This window comes from Crinia signifera, chromosome 11, assembly GCF_055691185.1.
Source record: "Crinia signifera chromosome 11, ASM5569118v1, whole genome shotgun sequence".
Taxonomy (NCBI): Eukaryota; Metazoa; Chordata; class Amphibia; order Anura; family Myobatrachidae; genus Crinia; species Crinia signifera.
Window position 1 is genome coordinate 120,388,937 of NC_139227.1, and position 20,607 is coordinate 120,409,543.

The 20,607-nt window shown below is 47.4% G+C and overlaps 1 protein-coding gene across 1 annotated transcript in view; it reads right to left on the reverse strand.

Annotated features, from left to right (window-relative positions):
* SHANK2 (SH3 and multiple ankyrin repeat domains 2) overlaps positions 1 to 20,607 on the reverse strand; it is a 303,970-nt gene that overhangs the window by 153,881 nt on the left and 129,482 nt on the right. Inside the window, exon 13 of the mRNA XM_083163796.1 lies at positions 4,435 to 4,510. Coding sequence (XP_083019922.1) covers positions 4,435 to 4,510 — 76 coding nt within the window. The remainder of the gene's footprint in view (positions 1 to 4,434; positions 4,511 to 20,607) is intronic.

Sequence of the window (20,607 nt, forward strand, 5' to 3'; positions counted from 1 at the left end):
TTCCCCCATAAGGATAAAACTGCAGCTACATCTAATGGACCAAAGCCGTAATCATGGAGAAAGACCACAACAAAGGATCAGTCAGCGAGATGACAACTTTTAAACCAAAAGACAACTACTGCGAATGAGTCTCCATAACTCAATAAGATTTCACAGTAACACAAATAGATGGGGTACATAGATATTCTAATAAAACAAGAAGGTGGAAATGCGCAAATCCGACGCGCCTCTTAATACCCTTTCTCCTATGTACAATATGGTTTGGGTTAGACATTGCAGAACAATGTAGACTACAGAAGAACAGTGTAATTGTACTAAGGGCCCGATTCAGGAAAGCTCGCTAAGCAGCATTTGTTTGATGCCTAGTGAGCTCTGAAACGCCGCCTGGCGCATGGCGGAACCCCCACCCGCCAAATCCCCTCGGTAACATGTGAGGGGATGTACACAAACTCATCCCTCACATGCAGCCAAATGGGAGAGAAATCACTCGATGGTCATGACCATCGAATGATTTATTTCCCCTTCAGATATGAAAGTCAGTCTAAATGGACTGTTATATCCCTCGGAGTCCGCCGAAGAGGAGGCTGGTGCTGACGTTTTCTCCCGCCATCGGAATGGGCCTGAATCAGCCAGACATCGGGCTGACCACCAGCCAATCAGTTCCTACCTGACATGTTATAGGTTGGGTTTGAAAAATGACAGGTAGTTTGGCTGTTTATCACTCTCCATTTTATCACTTTTCGACGCTTGATACATCTGGCCCATAGTTGTGCATTACATAGGGGGAGGGGCCTATTAACAAGATTGTTTGTGCATAAATGATAAAAATAAGTTGCTCAATCGGGACGATGGCCAGTGTGTACACAGCCTGAGGTCAAGTCATGGAATAAAGATACAGAACATTTGGCAACATCATGTCATGGTGGAAAGTCACAAAACACAGCCAGGAGTATATTAACACATGGGTATCGTAATCATACACAGCAATATATAGGACAGAGAACCTAAAACACAGCCAGGAGTATATTAACACATGGGTATCGTAATCATACACAGCAATATATAGGACAGAGAACCTAAAACACAGCCAGGAGTATATTAACACATGGGTATCGTAATCATACACAGCAATATATAGGACAGAGAACCTAAAACACAGCCAGGAGTATATTAACACATGGGTATCGTAATCATACACAGCAATATATAGGACAGAGAACCTAAAACACAGCCAGGAGTATATTAACACATGGGTATCGTAATCATACACAGCAATATATAGGACAGAGAACCTAAAACACAGCCAAGAGTATATTAACACATGGGTATCGTAATCATACACAGCAATATATAGGACAGAGAACCTAAAACACAGCCAAGAGTATATTAACACATGGGTATCGTAATCATACACAGCAATATATAGGACAGAGAACCTAAAAAACACAGTTTCTATCCATTAGTGGGCCTCAGCTGCTCAGCATAAAGAATGGCAGTAAGTAGCAAAAAAACAACGTTACACGAACCAACAAAAAGTTGCATGTTAACCAGACTGTTTTTTTTTTTTAGGTTCATTTTTAGCTTCATGAAAGTGTCTCCTTTACTATCCACATGGACTACAACTAGGAATAGTTACCTTGCCCAAAGCATGGCGGATGCAGCGAGCCCAGGAGGGCACACATTTCACTGATGGTGGTCACATAGTACTAAATAGTTTTTTACACTGTAGCCCTTCTCTGCCACACCCACTATACACTGTAGCCCTTCTCTGCCACACCCACTATACACTGTAGCCCTTCTCTGCCACACCCGCTATACACTGTAGCCCTTCTCTGCCACACCCCCTATACACTGTAGCCCTTCTCTGCCACACCCACTATACACTGTAGCCCTTCTCTGCCACACCCCCTATACACTGTAGCCCTTCTCTGCCACCCCCCCTATACACTGTAGCCTTCTCTGCCACACCCACTATACACTGTAGCCCTTCTCTGCCACACCCACTATACACTGTAGCCCTTCTCTGCCACACCCACTATACACTGTAGCCCTTCTCTGCCACACCCACTATACACTGTAGCCCTTCTCTGCCACACCCACTATACACTGTAGCCCTTCTCTGCCACACCCACTATACACTGTAGCCCTTCTCTGCCACACCCACTATACACTGTAGCCCTTCTCTGCCACACCCACTATACACTGTAGCCCTTCTCTGCCACACCCACTATACACTGTAGCCCTTCTCTGCCACACCCACTATACACTGTAGCCCTTCTCTGCCACACCCACTATACACTGTAGCCCTTCTCTGCCACACCCACTATACACTGTAGCCCTTCTCTGCCACACCCACTATACACTGTAGCCCTTCTCTGCCACACCCACTATACACTGTAGCCCTTCTCTGCCACACCCACTATACACTGTAGCCCTTCTCTGCCACACCCACTATACACTGTAGCCCTTCTCTGCCACACCCACTATACACTGTGTTTGTTGATGTATACTGGATTACGGACATATGTTAAAACTTAATTTTGTTGTCCTGTCATAGGGCAATGACAATAAAATGAATCTGAATGGAAAGTACATTTTCAGTTCCTTATGATGTTTAATTAGAGGTTCAGAAACTGAGTTCCTGCTGGTTCCTACTGAAAAATAGCACAGCACTAAATACTATAGACCTCTGCCCCACCCACCAAATACTATAGACCTTCTCTACCACACCCACTAAATACTGTAGACCTCTACCACACCCACTTCTGTAGACCAGGGGTGGCCAAACCGGTCCTCAAGACCTACCAACAGTCCATGTTTCCCAGGCCACCTGTGGTTCTGTAGACTGTGTCGGTTAGGAATGACTGCAGCACAGGTTTGAAAATGTGACAGTTAGTAATGACCCCACCTGTGCACCAGCTAGGTGACCTGGGAAATGTGAGTTAGTAATGACTGCACCTGCGCACCAGCTAGGTGGTCTGGGCAGTGTGACAGTTAGTAATGACTGCACCTGTACACCAGCTAGGTGGTCTGGGAAATGTGAGTTAGTAATGACCGCACCTGTGCACCAGCTAGGTGGTCTGGGCAGTGTGACAGTTAGTAATGACTGCACCTGTACACCAGCTAGGTGGTCTGGGAAATGTGAGTTAGTAATGACCGCACCTGTGCACCAGCTAGGTGGTCTGGGCAGTGTGACAGTTAGTAATGACTGCACCTGTGCACCAGCTAGGTCAGGGCTGGGCAACACCGGCCATCCAGATGTTGATGAACTACACATCCCAGCATGCCTTGCATCAGTTTCAGCATGGCAACATAGCAAAACTAATGCAAAGCATCCTGGGATGTGTAGTTCATTAACATCTGGAGGGCCGGTGTTGCCCAGCCCTGAGCTAGGTGGTCTGGGAAATGAGACCTGTTGGTAGAACTTGAGGACCAGTGTGGCCAGACCTGTTTTAGACCTTCTATACCACACTCAGCTCCTCTAGTGGCAATACAGTTATATGCAAGGGGAATGAATGCATGAATATTTGCACATTCAAATAAACTAAATTATTAGCGCTGTAGTTTTCAGGAGTTTTTGCAAAAAAATAAAAAGTGCATTTATGGGGCATTGTCCAATCACAAATAAAATAATACACCTTTTACACCAAAACGCTGGGTCGCACCCAGGTTTTTGGACCCAGCTTCAACCCAGGTGCGACTCAGCGTTTGATACCTTTTACACCAGCCCCCCCCCCACTACCTGATGCAGGCGGTTCCTAAGCCGCTGCTTGGAGATGACATCATCTCAAACTGCCAGTCGCCACGCCGGGCCCCAGACCGCTGTGCTGGGGGCAAGCCCAGCACCAAGGTAAGCTGCTGGGTTGCCTCCAGCCCCCGTGCACCCCGCCAGCCCTCATCTGGGAGGTGAATGGATGCCACACACAGGCATCCATTCACCTTCTCCGCTGCTGTCTGCAGAGTACAGCAGACAGCAGCAGAGGCTGTGTGCGCCTCCCGCCCAACCTGCAGCCGTTGCGCTCTGGAGGTTGGGCTTCCCCCATTGATGTAAACGGGAGCTGGGTTGGATGACCCAGCGTACCCATTTACACTGCCCTCTACCCAGGTCCTAGCCGTGTTCAACCCATGTCAGGACCTGGGTAGAAGTCCCGTGTTAAGGGACACGGGGTGACCCATTTACACCGCCGCTGACCCGGGTCTGACCTGGGTTATTGCGGCGGTGTAAAAGAGGTATTAAAGTACTGTATGGATGTTCTTCTTTCTTTTCTTCTTCACCACATCACCGCAAAAGTCAGTATCTATACTTTGCGCATCCTTTCATTATTATCGATTGGGGAAATATATTCGGCACTTATCAAGCACATTGCTGCAGTGTGTACTGATACAGGGCACAGGCAGAAAATACACTTCATACGTAAAATGATCAGATCTTACCTGGAAGCCTCAAAACTGTCGTAAGATCCAACAGTATAGTGACGGAACAATTTTTTAGTCCTGTCTGTGCGCGTTTCTTAAAAAAGAAAACAGAAAAGTTATTTATTTCCCCCTCAAAGCGATGAACATGGACACAACATTATTCAACTATATAGAAAACACAGAAGCCAAAGGTTGGGGTGGAAATGACTCAGTAATATTGCATACAGCCTCAATTGTCGCCTGCAGGTCAGGTAGAAAAGAAGGAAGTCCGTTGTATAGCTTAAGTGTCAGTAATTAACACTTCGTACCTTCTCTGCCCAATCACGTTAATGAACAATCAATGGGAAGAATTAGACACTACATTTACTGTATTCTAATCGGATGATAGCTGGGATATTGATTTCCTATACTGTATCATTCACCAAACTGGAAGCAATACACTACCAAATTAACTAGCAAAAATTAATCATCGATCGTCTTCCATGGGTTACTCTGCATGTTAAATGCCTTCCCTTCATTTTAGTGGCAGATAAAACTCAACTGAGTCACAAAACAAATCTGTGGTGGGTGATTGGAGGGGACCCAGTCAGTACCCCAGCGGTCAGGATGCTGGGGTTTGATAGACCAAAGTCGGTTTCATCACTGCTGTAAAACAATGGCACCGGATCTTTGTACAGACCAGGATGCCGACACCAGAATACCGACAGCCAAGGAAGTGTGCAGCAGGGGACGGGGGGTGTTTGAGTTAAGTATAAGTGAGGGGGGGGGGATTAGGCTGCATTGGGGGGGGAGGGCAAGGTTTATGGTTAATATGTGGGGAGGGGGGTTAAGTATTTGGATGGGGGGGAGGGTATATTTGGTTTAGGTGGTGGGGTGCAAGGGTTACAATACGTTTAGGCACTACCACAGGGTAGGGAAAGGGTCCGGCTGTGGGGTGGGTTAGGCTGCGAGAACAGAGAGTTAGGGAATGCAGGGTTAGGTAATACCTCTTTTACACCACAATCTCGGATCTGATCCAGTATTTGGAACACGGTTCAAAGCCAGGTCGGATCTGGGATTTGCTCCATTTACACTGCAGTGCAGACAGTAAATGGCAGTGTAAATGGGGCCGGGCTTGGAGATGACATCATCTCAACTTGCCGGGACCGCTGATCGCCGTGCTGGGACCCGGGACCGCAGCACTGGGGGCAAGCCCAGCTGCTGAGCTGCCCCCAGCCTCCGTGCACCCTCCTCTAGCCTCCATCCATGAGGTGAATAGATGCCGCACACAGGTCAGGACCAGGGTAGGATTCTCTGGGAAATGGACCCGGTTTTTTTTTCAGCTACCCCGTTTACACCGACGCTGACCTGGGTCCACGAGGCAAAAACTCTGGTTTTTGTCTCGGTGTAAAAGGGATATTCGTATACTTACCTGACAGTTGTCGGGATTCCCTCCTTTGGGATGCTGACTAGGGGTATTCCGACCCCCGTTCATCCATGTACATCCCGATTGGGGAAACCGAGGTTGAGGGTTATCACTGGACATCCATTCTCTGAAATGTAGAGAAGTGTCCTCATACACCAAGCCGGGCATGGGGGAAAGACGCCCGTCGAGGGTGAGCCGCGCTGAGCAATTCAGAGGAGCAAATGTAGCTTTCCACATGCGTCTTATTCACAGCACAGACTCAGAGAATCAGCACCAGAGCAGTCGGACAGTGACTTTTACCGCACAGAAATTCATTGGAAATCCACAGAAAGCCGCAGGTGGAGCAGAGCGTGAAGAGGACGCATTTGCTGCACCATAGCATTTTCTATACAGATTTGCCCACAGATGTATAAGTGTCGCATATCATATTACTCAGCGCAGTCTCTGTAACAGGTTTTGTCTCATCTGATGGTTTCATTTGTGTGACTAAGTCGCACGTTGGAGCCAAAAATGAGTCGCACAGGAACAGGAGCGTCAATAAGGGCTGTTTGAGTCGTTCAGCAGGAAAGTTTCACTCATTTTTGCCCACTCCACATAATGGTTTATCCCAGCAATGTGCGAGGATCCGACGCTATGGGAGGGGAGTTTTGTTCTTATTTAGGCTGAAGACTCTCTTGGGGATTCATTGATGCAGATTTTTGGGTTCCCCAGGCCCAGTGGCGTAGCTAGAAATCCCCCCCCCCCCCCCCCCCCTGCCTAAAAAAAATTGTAGTTACATATGCAAGGGGCGGGACCCGCTCATTAAATATGCACTGCACTTGGTCCCCGCTCATTAGATATGTACAGGGCGGGACCAGCTCAGGGCTCACTGCTGCCTGGGTCACCTGTCAGTTCAGCCAACGGCACCCACCACAGACACTGCTGGCACTGCTCCCCCAAGCCACCGCAGGGTCTGCCACATATGTAGCTACACCACTGCCCAGGCCATATCTGGGACCATATTGCTCAGAACAGAAGCAATAATACGCAAAGCAGCTATATGACATACACTGCATATGAGGCAGTGCTGGTTATTATATGATCATCAAGTGAAAGATAATGATATACAGATGTGCCCTCAATACGCCGTATGGCCCAAGACGACCAGTGCAGCGGAGCTCCTCCGAGCACCTTATTCACATCCATACCACCCAACTGTCCCAATTACAGCGGGACAATCCTGCTAGTTGGACTCTCCCGGAGGGCCCTCCCGAGGACTGCAGTGTCCCGCGGATGGGGGTGGGGGGCAGTTGGCGGAGTGCGGGGGGGGGGGGAGATGGGGCTCACCAGAGAGAGCTGGGCATGACCTAAAAATGATGAAAATAGGGGGTCACTGCACTAAGCTATGCTCTCCACCTCAGACCCCGCCCATCAATTGCCCCGCCCCTTGCACAATTTCCAATGTCACTTCTGGTTGCTCTATTCATTTAAATAATGTACATTTTGAGTGAGGAAGACGCTTGGTGCGGCCAAATGGAACAGGACCTGGTGCGCGGATAGCAACGATGAATAATAGAACAATACAAATCCATACATATAATCACGTATGTTATATAATGGTGTGCATTATAAATCAACATAGACTGAAAAAATGTTTGCAGGATCACGCTCCTTTAATGGCCACCTGTTTCCCACATACCGTGGTAGCAGCCATTTTGTGGCCTCAATGCACATGAGAGCGGACCCTCAAGGAACCAGTGACATCACTAATAAATTCACAAGGAGACTGTGACATCAGCGAGGACACAGTGCCTCAAGAATGCCAGTTGTCCCTAATTAAATAATATCCGTCATTCTCATGAATAAATGGTTCAGCCCACAAAATGGCCGCCTCCCCATGTGTAGGGGACGGGCACACTCGGCAGCTCGGGACTTGACCTTGTGTCTTAAAACGAACAGCTAGGTCCCATTTTGAAAAGACCCTTTGCAGAATGTGCATCTGTGTGTAATCGTCTTTCTACGTCCTATAATTATGTTCCAAAGCCTTTAATTACAAACGGGAAACAACGAGGCACAAGGATCCAATGTAAAAGACACAGCCCCTTGTTTTATGCAACGCTTAGAGACTCACAAAGAACAAAATTACACCAAACAACCTCCTATTACTAACAGCACAATAGCTATTCCCTAAGGACGTTCACTTAGGGTTTCATCCTAAGAAAGAAAGGAAAAAAAAAATCGCTCCCCCCCCAAAAAATAAAACACTTTAAGATGTTATACTTACATACAGAATAATTCACATGCAGTTCCCCATCGTAGCATTTTACTGAACACAAAGAAGAATTTCTATCCATAAAACAGTGTATCACATAATAACCAGTATGCTAGAACAGACTCCTTATCCATGTGTTCTATACCAGCTTATTAACAAGTTTAGTTAGGGGTTCTCCAACTCGGTCCTCGGGACCCCACACAGTTCGAGGTTCCCAGGTTCCCCCCGTCACCGACACAAAAGAACCACAGGTGGAGCTAATTATTAGACTTGTGGTTCTGTAAGCAGACCTGCAAAACATGCACTGTGTGGGGGTCCCGAGAACCGAGTTTGAGACCCTGTGCTGTAGAAGAACAACAAGTCCCAGCATGGCTTGCAGACCTACACTGTAGCATATTGAAGTTCTGTGCTTGACTGATCCACAAAGATTTCATTAAGAACCGGTACAATGTGTGGGATGCTCTGTTGCTGCAAAGCATTGGGCCTTTGTATGACCCCCTTTGGACGGCACATAAGAAGATTTTTCAACCGAAAGCACCTGGTTATGGAGCTCACCACAGGCACAGCCTAAAAACCGGAGACAGATAAGTGCTCCCAAGTCTTTATACAACAAATCTGCCGTCCTACAAGTAAAAGCACAAACAGGGGCACATGCAACACTGTTTACCTGGACCTCGGACCGGTGCCAACTGTCTGTCTGCAGGGCTGACATACACATTTCATTCACACGGGCAATTCTGCCAGCCACGTAATGGGCAAATCAACAGAAATCACCCACATAAATGGCAGGGCGAGAAAAAGAAACACAAACATTTAAATAACTAAATAAATAACGAAATAAATAAATTACTAAATAATGAAATAAGTAAATAAATAACTAAATAATAAAAAAAAAAAAATAACAAAATAAATAAATGACTAAATAAGGAAATAAGTAAATAAATAATAATCAAATAAATAACTAAATAAATAAAATATACCAGAAAGCTAAAGAAACACTATAATTTGTCCATTTTATTGTAGAACAAATATAAAATGCATCATATATATACTTCATATATATATTAAAGAAAAAAAATGTCCACCTATCAATGTTATCTTTTAATGTGGATAACATCAGTTACCAGAACACACACACAAATAAAAAATACCATACATTAGAGATAACCCCCCCCCCCTTTTTCCCACTGTGTGTGCTAGCTCCCCAGAAGGCACAATAAACACATACACACCCCACAGTACCTCCAAAATGCACTTTCTTCTTGAATTTTGAACTCTCTGCCATAGTTTCCAAGCTAGATGTGACCATCTCACGTGGAGACGCCCAGAGCCAACATTCCAAAAGGCGTCTTTCCCCCGATGTTCACATCCCTTCGTGCATATTGTTCCCAGCTATCTTGATGTCAAGTTTTGAAGTCTTGTAACATCCACACGGTAAAAAAAAATAACAGCGAAAAATTGGTGCCTGATCCTCTTTGCAAAAAAATAAAAAATAATAATAAAATAAATAAAATATATATATTAAAAAAAAATGAATGAAAAAAAATAATGCAGCAGAGGTGCCGAGTCTTTTTTATTATTATTATTTTTGTCAGCGGAAGAAGGAGAGAAGAAAAAAAAATCCACGGAAAGAGAAATGTGTTATTTTAGACAAGTTGTAAGCTCAGACGAAGGACCACATCTCTCTGTGCCCACACACTAGCAACGGGTTCTTTCTCTGCTGTGGGTTACCATGGAAATGCATCAGTCACTAATCGAAATAAGTGCGGGTGAAGGACGCCAGTAAACCTGGAGCAATTACGCATGCCATTAGAGAGGAAAAGAAAATGATTCAATCCGTCTAATAGTTGCATGGCAGAGAAGGCAGGTTTTCCAGATTTTTTCATTTGTTTGGTTCTCGCGTCTTTAGAAAAAAAAAAAAAATTGTATTTTTCATCCCGCTTTGCCTTTTTTTTTTGCTGTTGTAAAACCATAATAATTGTGGGAATCCTGTAAATAGATGGAAAGTGGAGCGATTGTGGATTTCCCCTGTAAAACAGCTGGCCCATCCTTCATTGAGAGACTTTGTGCATGGCTGCTGGCAGTTATCAGATAGGAAACGCCATTACAATGACTGGGAAAATTCAAATTCCACCAAATAGTGAGATGGGAAAAGTCGTTCGGATGAGAAATACATCGATTTTATTTTATTCTTGCAACAAGCAACTAAGTGGAGGAAACTTTGCTCTGGTGCCATTATTTGGACCTCATCAAGTCTTGAACCTTATTGTGCCATCTAGAACGTTTATATATATGGAATTATACAGGACCTATAATCTCTCATGACACCCAGAACCAGTCAACATCTTAAACCAGGGTTTCCCTAACTCCGCCATACTGTTACAGTCCAGGTTTAAGGCTATCCATGCTTGACTACAGCTTACAGTTAGTACCACAGTCATCTGCACGGATACCCTCTGCCCCACCTGCAGTGCAGCATGGTTTTGCCAATAAAGAGAAATGTTTTCCTTTTGAGATCCTTACTGACTTATACCCCCCCTCGCCCCATATCTACCACTGTCATAAAACTAATTTGGGATCCCTGTGCTGAAACTACAGTCCGTCAATCCCTACACTGGGTCCCTATGTCCAAATAAAGCTACTCGTTATCACCTATACTCCCTGATTAAACCTCACTCACGCTTCCTATGTTATTCCACACAGTCTATGCCAGGGATTGGCTACCTATGGAACTCCATCCACTATGAAACTACACATCCCAGCATGCAGTGCTACATTTGGCATGTAAAGTGTGTTAGGCCATCTGTAGTTCCACAGCAGCTGGAGTACCACAGGTTGCCTACCCCTGGTCTATGGTCTATGCCAGGGACAACCTGTGGCACTCCATCCACTATGAAACTACACATCCCAGCAAGCATGCAGTGCTACATTTGGCATGTAAAGTGTGTTAGGCCATCTGTAGTTCCACAGCAGCTGGAGTACCACAGGTTGCCTACCCCTGGTCTATGGTCTATGCCAGGGACAACCTGTGGCACTCCATCCACTATGAAACTACACATCCCAGCATGCAGTGCTACAGTTGGGACATAAAGCAGGTTGCCTACCCCTGGTGTATGCAATGGTGCTACATCTGTCCATAATGTGAATTCAGCTCTCGCTCCAGCCTGAGCAGGAGCTGCACCAGTCACATGTCTGCAGATCAGTAGAAGTTAAAATTACTCAAGAGATCAATTACTTTTCTTTTTTTCAAGAGTCTGACAATTCCTCACGGCTGACAAAGTCGCCTGTGTGTTTCTTGTGATTAGTGTAAGGCTAAGTGGCTTCTAAATGCAGATGAATTATCTGAGGAACAAACACAGACAGATCCAAAACAACTTCCATCACCGCGGTTTGCACAGCTGCATTTAAATAACAGAACTCCCAGCAAGGTGATGACCTCCTTTAAGGGATATTTCTGCACACAGCGACCCAAGCCAATAGCACAAATCTTCCAGCACCAACGTTGTCATCGCAGGTGGCAGGAGCACTTAAGATGCGATGTTGCATCGCATCCGATCGCACAAGTGTATGGGCGCCATTAGCCTTGGAGAGAGATAAAGTACAGAGAGAGGTCCAGAAGTACTACTAAAAAGCGATAAAGTGGAGAGTTATAACATATCGACACAACAGCTCCAAAATGTCATTTTTCAAACAAGTCTGTAACACGGCAGTTAGGAGATAATTAGATTATACTTTAGCACTCTCAGCTTTACCACATTTCAAGGCTTAATACTTCTGCCCAGAGATAGATAAAGGGGTCTTTGCATTAAACCTTGGAGAAAGACAATGCATTCCAGCCAATCAGCTCCTAACTGTCATGTTACTGTGGTGTTTGAAAAATTACAGCTAGGACCTGGTTGGTGCATTATCCCCATCTACTTTATCTCTCCAATGCTTAGTATATAGACCCCCAAACCAGCCTAACTGCCATTTTTCAAGTGCAGCCTGCAACATGGTAGTCCAGAGCTGATTGGTTAGTACTTTATCCTCTCCAAAGCTTAGTACCTAGACCAATACATCACCTGTATTTAAGTATGGCATTGGTGTAGAAGGTTGAAACAGTCATTAGGTCGACAATGGCTAGGTCGACAGTCAAAATGTCGACAGTCAAAATGTCGACATGACTTTTTCACGTTTTTTTTTTTTTTAACCAACATGTGCTGACAGGCTGTATTTCATGCCCTACCAGCCACTAGGGTGTGGGGGGAGAATGCAATATTGTGCCAAGCGCACAAGTTGGGGGAATAATGGCATGCCATGTTGTATAGCGTGTATAGTACAAACATTGGCCTGGTTCCACATGTATGAAGGGATGCACTGCACACTCATTACACCACTATTGTCTCTCTGAATTTGCCTATGGAAAAACATCCCGCTAACAAAGAGAACAGCAGTAATTCCACAGCTTCCATTTAACTGCTCGAGCTTTACCAATTAAACTCATTTTTGCTAATTACTGCATCAATTCCAGCTCATCAAGCGCCTAGGATTTACCAATGTACAGTACATGATTGCAGCCCGTCTCTGATGTTACCAGCACAGGGTCAGACAGCTATATCAGCGGCCATCTCCTGTGCCTCAGTACACACGGGGTGACGCTGGTTGGTTTATAAAGCAAACTCCTCCTTTAGTAGACAAAAACATGCTGCACTGCAGGTGGGGCAGATGTAACATGTGCAGAGAGTTAGATTTGGGGCACAGTGTGTTCAAACTGAAATCTAAATTGCAGTGTAAGAATAAAGCAGCCAGCATTTACCCTGTACAGAAACAAAATAACACCCCCATACGTAACTCTCTCTGCCCCACCTGCAGTGCAGCATGGTTTTGTCCAGTAAAGGAGGAGTTTTCTTTTGCATACCAACCTGAATCACCCCCACAATCTAGCTGTGTGCTGCATGAAGTAGTAGTGGAGGTGTACATATTAGGAAGGGCCTGATGAATCTTGGACAAATATTTTTATTCCTGATCGCAATTTTTTGTAAAATATTTGCTCCTTTAAAGTTACTTTATTGCATACACATGTACAGGTATGTAACCCATATTAACTATGTTCAGTTTTCTTCTTGAGACATGCGTCACAGCTCCCTCTCTGTACATCAAGCAAGTTTGAAACAGATCATTTTGCTGTCACTTTCTGTTAAGAAGTAATTTGGTCTATAGAGTGGCCTCTAGTGGTCATTGGTGGTACTTCACCTCAGAGGTGGCAGTACGGATGGTGTAACGGTTAGCAGTACTGCCTCACAGCGCTGAGGTCATGGGTTCTATCCCCACCATGTGTTATATATACGGGGCAGTACGGACGGTGTAATGGTTAGCAGTACTGCCTCACAGCACTGAGGTCATGGGTTCTATCCCCACCATGTGTTATATATACGGGGCAGTACGGACGGTGTAATGGTTAGCATTACTGCCTCACAGTGCTGATGTCATGGGTTCTATCCCCACCATGTGTTATATATACGGGGCACTACGGATGGTGTAATGGTTACATTACTGCCTCACAGCACTGAGGTCATGGGTTCTATCCCCACCATGTGTTATATATACGGGGCAGTACGGACGGTGTAATGGTTAGCAGTACTGCCTCACAGCGCTGAGGTCATGGGTTCCGTTCCCACCATGGCCCTAACTGTGCGGAGTTTGTATAATCTCCCCGTACTTGCGTGGGTTTCCTCCAGGTACTCTGGTTTCTTCCAAAAATCCCAAAATATACTGGTAGGTTATTTGGCTTCTGACAAAAGTAACCCTAGAATGTCTGTGTGTGCATGTACATGTGATAGGGAATATAGATTTCCACTGGGGCAGGGACTGATGTGAATGTTCAAATATTCTCTGTAAAGCGCTGTGGTATATGTGTGCGCTATATAAGAAACTGTTAATAAATAAATAAATAAATAAATAATAAGAGGTGCGGAGAAGTTAGCCCTTTATATAATTATATGCAATTTGTTCTTTAAATGTTACTTAAAGCACTCATTGCTCTTGAATGCCATTGTACCTCTCCATCCATCCAAATCCCCCCCCACCCCCCCCCCCCCCCCCCCGCTCTTCCCACCACTACATGTAGGGCACATCAGGATGTAGTTAATACATAGCCGAACCAATTTACAAAAGCTCAGAATGGATTATTCAATATGCCGTCTTTTCATAGAGGTAACAATGCTTAATAGGTACTAGGGTATATCAGGAAGAATTGGGTTCACATGCGGGCAAAAAAACATTGAATCCACCGGAATCGTGAATTTTACCTGAATATCGCCACACTGTAGCACAATATTTTACACACACACATAGAGCCATACTTGACAATTCTCCCTGAATGTCAGGGAGACTTCCTGAAATACTAGTGTGATACCCGGCCAGTGCTGGGGATGGCAGGGGAGTAGGAATTGGACACCAGGCCGAATCTGCACACACAGCAAGCAGCTTATTAACAGTTCGGACATGGTTTAATACATTGTCCTTCTCCCTCCAGCACAAACTACATTTAGATTATATAAGATTACATCAGTCCAGCATTTCCTTACACTCGCAATATAAAAAATGATGGGACAGCAATAAATTACCAGGGTATCCTGGGACCAGTAGTGCCACAGCAGCCTACTAGGACTCTCCTTATGGGTTGTTTCTCCCCCTATTTGCTGGAGGCTCTCTGCAGTCTATCTCTCATGGACTCGTCGCTGGGGACCTCCCGCCACGCGGTTTCCTACCACTGACCCAGATTGTTCTCTCCCGAGACTCACACCTCTCGTTCTGCTGCTAGGGTACCCATAACGGTGAGGATCCCCCTTGTTCCTTACACTGATCACTGCATACTGCTGCTCTCACACGCTACTCCGTAATGCCAGGGGCCATGGAACCTCATTTTACCTATTTGGCGGTGGCCCCAGGAACAGGCTCTCTCTGCGACACTAGGCTGTGAACTCCGTTCAGCTCACACTCTCCAACTGCTAGTCCTTTGTCCTTTAGGTGCAGGGGTCTGGAAGAACTGGTACTATAAAAGCTGGAATCTCCCCTCTCACTGATGTCTTTTTAACCTTGTCACACTAGCAATCTCCCCGACTCCCCGAAGAGTTTAGCAATCTCCCAGATGGCACCCAATAATGAAAATAGGTATAAACATTTAAATGGGATCATTTCCCTGCATTGGTTACAAGGCCCAATGATCCCTATATGCTTTATTAAGCAATGTTTCACGTGTGGTATATATTAGGTTGGTAATGAATACGGTATGGACCAATCATCCGGATACCTTGCGGAACACCGGATAAAAATGGCTGCCAGGAGCCGGCTAGTGGGAAGGGTGTGGATGCCGGGCACTTTTATAACCAGCTTTAGTAATACTTCCCTTACGTCTGTTGTCTTTCATAACATGTCCTGTTGTATCCCGGGGCGACCTAAATAAAATAATGACGTGAAACCAATTCTAGGGCACATATCGGGCACTTTGCTCAGGAAATGTTTTTCAAGGATGTTACCTGCTAAACAAAGGGCAAAAAGCTTTCAGAAGGGAACAGAGAAGAAATGGGAACAATAATGATAAATCGCTGGAGAGCGCTGGGCGGGTATCAAACCTCCACTAAAACCAATTGCCCCCGCGGCGTTCCATGTGGTGCGTCGCTCTGCAGGGGGTGGCAGGATAAGAGGCGCAGAGTGCTCTGTGACTGCTGATCATTCGGAGCAGGTTACACGGGTTCCCTCTATGGAGCTGAAGGAGTTTAGTCCTTTATTTTCCGGTTTTGCAGCCGACAATGTCAGAACACGGGCAGTTTGGTTTCAAATGAAATGGCTCGCACCCCCCTCCTCTAGGTCTGCCATGCAGCGGGGCAGAGGGGGCAAGAACAAGAATCCAAGTGCATCACACACTTGAGTTCATGTGGAGAACAGAGGTCTCGCTTGGCATCACATTGCGGCACTTTGTATGTGAAGGAGGCTGGGTTAGCATGGCATGGCATTCCCCTGCATGCCCCACACTTCTGTCAGACATTCCCCGCTACACATTTATGGGTGAAGCAATGATATGGGACATGCCTGAAACTCAAGTAAGGGCCCTATTGACTTATAGCGATTGACCTTTAACACAAGCTTAACTCTATATTACCCATAGACACGGACAACTGCATAAGATAAAAGGTCACGGATATTTATTAACTGGTATGACCCCATTTGTAAAGGGTTGGCAATGAAAGCGCTTGGAGACTAGCTCCGGTCAATGGGTGTTAATAATGGCGGCCACTAAAACGCCCCAACTTATAACATAGGCGATGAACGCCCCATCTATCGAAAGGTACAGCCAGCGCTGTGACAATCTCACCGCCCCTTCTATGGCATGGTGAGGAAGTGGCCAATGTCCCCCCTCGGAGGCCGGACTCACCAGCCGTCCTGGCAAAGGGGAGGCAATACCGCACAGCTACCAGACACAGGTGAGGGTGGGAGGTGCAGGTCGCGGTAGAAGCCCATAGGCTTCTATGGGGCGTCGATGCCCCCCGTCGCAGTAACCTGGCGGGTTTTTTTTAGAGCACCCCAAAATGCGGAAAAACCCAGATAACGGGGTTTTTACCTTATTTTTAGTTTAGAGAATCTCCCCCTAAGTTTGTTAAAGTGTATGCATAAAGATACCCGATGGTGAGTTTATAGGAGTACATGCATTTATTATATTCCTCTTTGTGCCAATTTTTGAAAAGTTTTTATTGATTCTATTCATGTACAGTCATAATAAATTACATCTGTTCTTTTCCAATGACCGATTCGTGTTCACAGGTGCTCTGTAACACTGCACCGACCTCACAGGTGCTCTGTAGCACTGCCCCGACCTCACAGGGGCTCTGTAACGCTGCCCCGACCTCACAGGTGCTCTGTAACACTGCCCCGACCTCACAGGTGCTCTGTAACACTGCCCCGACCTCACAGGTGCTCTGTAACGATGCACCAACCTCACAGGTGCTCTGTAACGCTGCCCCGACCTCACAGGTGCTCTGTAACGCTGCCCCGACCTCACAGGTGCTTATAACACTGCCCCGACCTCACAGGTGCTCTGTAACACTGCCCCGACCTCACAGGTGCTCTGTAACACTGCCCCGACCTCACAGGGGCTCTGTAACACTGCCCCGACCTCACAGGTGCTCTGTAACACTGCCCCAACCTCACAGGTGCTCTGTAACACTGCCCCGACCTCACAGGTGCTCTGTAACACTGCCCCGACCTCACAGGTGCTCTGTAACACTGCCCCGACCTCACAGGGGCTCTGTAACACTGCCCCGTCCTCACAGGGGCTCTGTAACACTGCTCCGACCTCACAGGTGATCTGTAACACTGCCCCGACCTCACAGGTGCTCTGTAACACTGCCCCGACCTCACAGGTGCTCTGTAACACTGCCCCGACCTCACAGGTGCTCTGTAACACTGCCCCGACCTCACAGGTGCTCTGTAACACTGCCCGACCTCAGAGGTGCTCTGTAACACTGCCCCGACCTCACAGGTGCTCTGCATCATTGCCCCGTCCTCACAGGGGCTCTGTAACACTGCCTCGTCCTCACAGGGGCTCTGTAACACTGCCCCGACCTCACAGGTGCTCTGTAACACTGCCCTGACCTCACAGGTGCTCTGTAACACTGCCCCGACCTCACAGGTGCTCTGTAACACTGCCCCGACCTCACAGGTGCTCTGTAACACTGCCCCGACCTCAGAGGTGCTCTGTAGAAATGCTCCGACCTCACAGGTGCTCTGTAGCACTGCCCCGGCCTCACAGGTGCTCTGTAGCACTGCCCCGACCTCACAGGTGCTCTGTAACACTGCCCCGACCTCACAGGTGCTCTGTAACACTGCCCCGACCTCACAGGTGCTCTGTAACACTGCCCCGACCTCACAGGTGCTCTGTAACACTGCCCCGACCTCACCGGTGCTCTGCAACACTGCCCCGTCCTCACAGGGGCTCTGTAACACTGCCTCGTCCTCACAGGGGCTCTGTAACACTGCCCCGACCTCACAGGTGCTCTGTAACACTGCCCCGACCTCACAGGGGCTCTGTAACACTGCCCTGACCTCACAGGTGCTCTGTAACACTGCCCCGACCTCACAGGGGCTCTGTAACACTGCTCCGTCCTCACAGGGGCTCTGTAACACTGCCCCGACCTCACAGGGGCTCTGTAACACTGCCCCGACCTCACAGGTGCTCTGTAACACTGCCCCGACCTCACAGGTGCTCTGTAGCACTGCCCCGACCTCACAGGTGCTCTGTAACACTGCCCCGACCTCACAGGTGCTCTGTAACACTGCCCCGACCTCACAGGTGCTCTGTAACACTGCCCCGACCTCACAGGTGCTCTGTAACACTGCCCCGACCTCAGAGGTGCTCTGCAATACTGCCCCGTCCTCACAGGGGCTCTGTAACACTGCCTCGTCCTCACAGGGGCTCTGTAACACTGCTCCGTCCTCACAGGGGCTCTGTAACACTGCCCCGACCTCACAGGTGCTCTGTAACACTGCCCCGACCTCACAGGTGCTCTGTAACACTGCCCCGACCTCACAGGTGCTCTGTAACACTGCCCCGACCTCACAGGTGCTCTGTAACACTGCCCTGACCTCACAGGGGCTCTGTAACACTGCCCCGACCTCACAGGTGCTCTGTAACACTGCCCTAACCTCACAGGTGCTCTGTAACACTGCCCCGACCTCACAGGGGCTCTGTAACACTGCCCAGACCTCACAGGTGCTCTGTAACACTGCCCCGACCTCACAGGGGCTCTGTAACACTGCCCCGACCTCACTGGTGCTCTGTAACACTGCCCCGGCCTCACTGGTGCTCTGTAACACTGCCCCGACCTCACAGGTGCTCTGTAGCACTGCCCCGACCTCACAGGTGCTCTGTAACACTGCCCCGACCTCACAGGGGCTCTGTAACACTGCCCCGACCTCACAGGTGCTCTGTAACACTGCCCTAACCTCACAGGTGCTCTGTAACACTGCCCCGACCTCACAGGGGCTCTGTAACACTGCCCAGACCTCACAGGTGCTCTGTAACACTGCCCCGACCTCACAGGGGCTCTGTAACACTGCCCCGACCTCACTGGTGCTCTGTAACACTGCCCCGGCCTCACTGGTGCTCTGTAACACTGCCCCGGCCTCACAGGTGCATAAATAAATAGATAAATAAATAGGTAACCAATCCCAAAATTCACGGGCTATGAAATGCACTCATGTGTATGCAGTCCTCGCTTAATCTAATTGTAGCAAACCTCACCCGATACTGACGGATGGGAAGAATGGTAATTCAACAGGGTTACTCCCAGGGACCAGACCAAAAGGGGCCACATTATCCATAGGCTGGGGACGATACCCATCAGAAGGCACCTGCACCGGGATGATCAGTTGTGTAATTATGCACCAGCATCATTGGACAAAGGAGAACCAAAAGTAACCTAACCCATATTTATATGGGGCTTCTTAGATGGAAACAGGGCTGGAAATGGGGCCCTGAACCAGTATCTGGCCTAGGGGACCAATTACACACTCAAAAATGATCAGCTCGCTGCTCATGGGACCACATCAAGTCTTACTGACAGCAACTGGCCTTTACTTCTTTGTTACACTGATTTATACTCCTAGATTGGGTCTTTCCTAGGTACATCATACACAGGGCAGCATAGAGCCTGCCTGGGACCAGGTACTGTGCAGGGGGCGTGGTTAACATTGTGGGAGGCGTGGCCATGCACCCTTAGAATAAAACACAGAAAGAAATAAGACTTAACACCTTACTGGCCGCACTGCAGCCCAGAACACAGTAGCATGTGCTCTGTTCAGAAGAGGGTCCCTCCATCAGACCTGGGCCCAGGTAATAAGTACCCCCCTCCCCAAAATTGTATTGATGTTGCCAGCTGCATGCGCATCTTGACTCCTCTTGATTGGCTTCTCACTCATGGCTGGATAAGAGTTATTGGGCGTGGCAACAGGGTGGTAAGAGGGCATATATTTACAGTACCCGAGGGCATACACACAGAAGCTCATCCTATTCTGACCTGTGGGCAAGCAAAGATCTGTCCTGCTTCAGTCAGAGCTAATGTACTGAGGACAAGATACCGTTACTAGCGGTGACAGCTGGTCCAGCATGCTGGGTGGTTAGGGGTGGAGAGGTCACAAGGGCGCTGGAGGGAGGAACAGGTACAGGAACACAAAATATCACTTGGATTTGTATGGATGACACACATCAATAAGTGACATGTAATAACTGGGAGTGAAATGTGGCTCCATAGTAATATTTGGGGGGTTGGACCTGACAATACTGGTCTATGGCCCTTACTCTGGTTCACTCGCAAAGGCAAATTCCTTCTCAAATGGACAAAACAATGCTGCACTGCAGGTGGGGCAGATGTAACATGTGCAGAGAGTTAGATTTCGGTGAGTTTTATTTTTACACTGCGATATAGATCTCACTGCAGTGCACATGGCTTTGTCCATTTGAGAAGGAATTCACCTTTGTGAGTGAATCAGAATAAGGGCC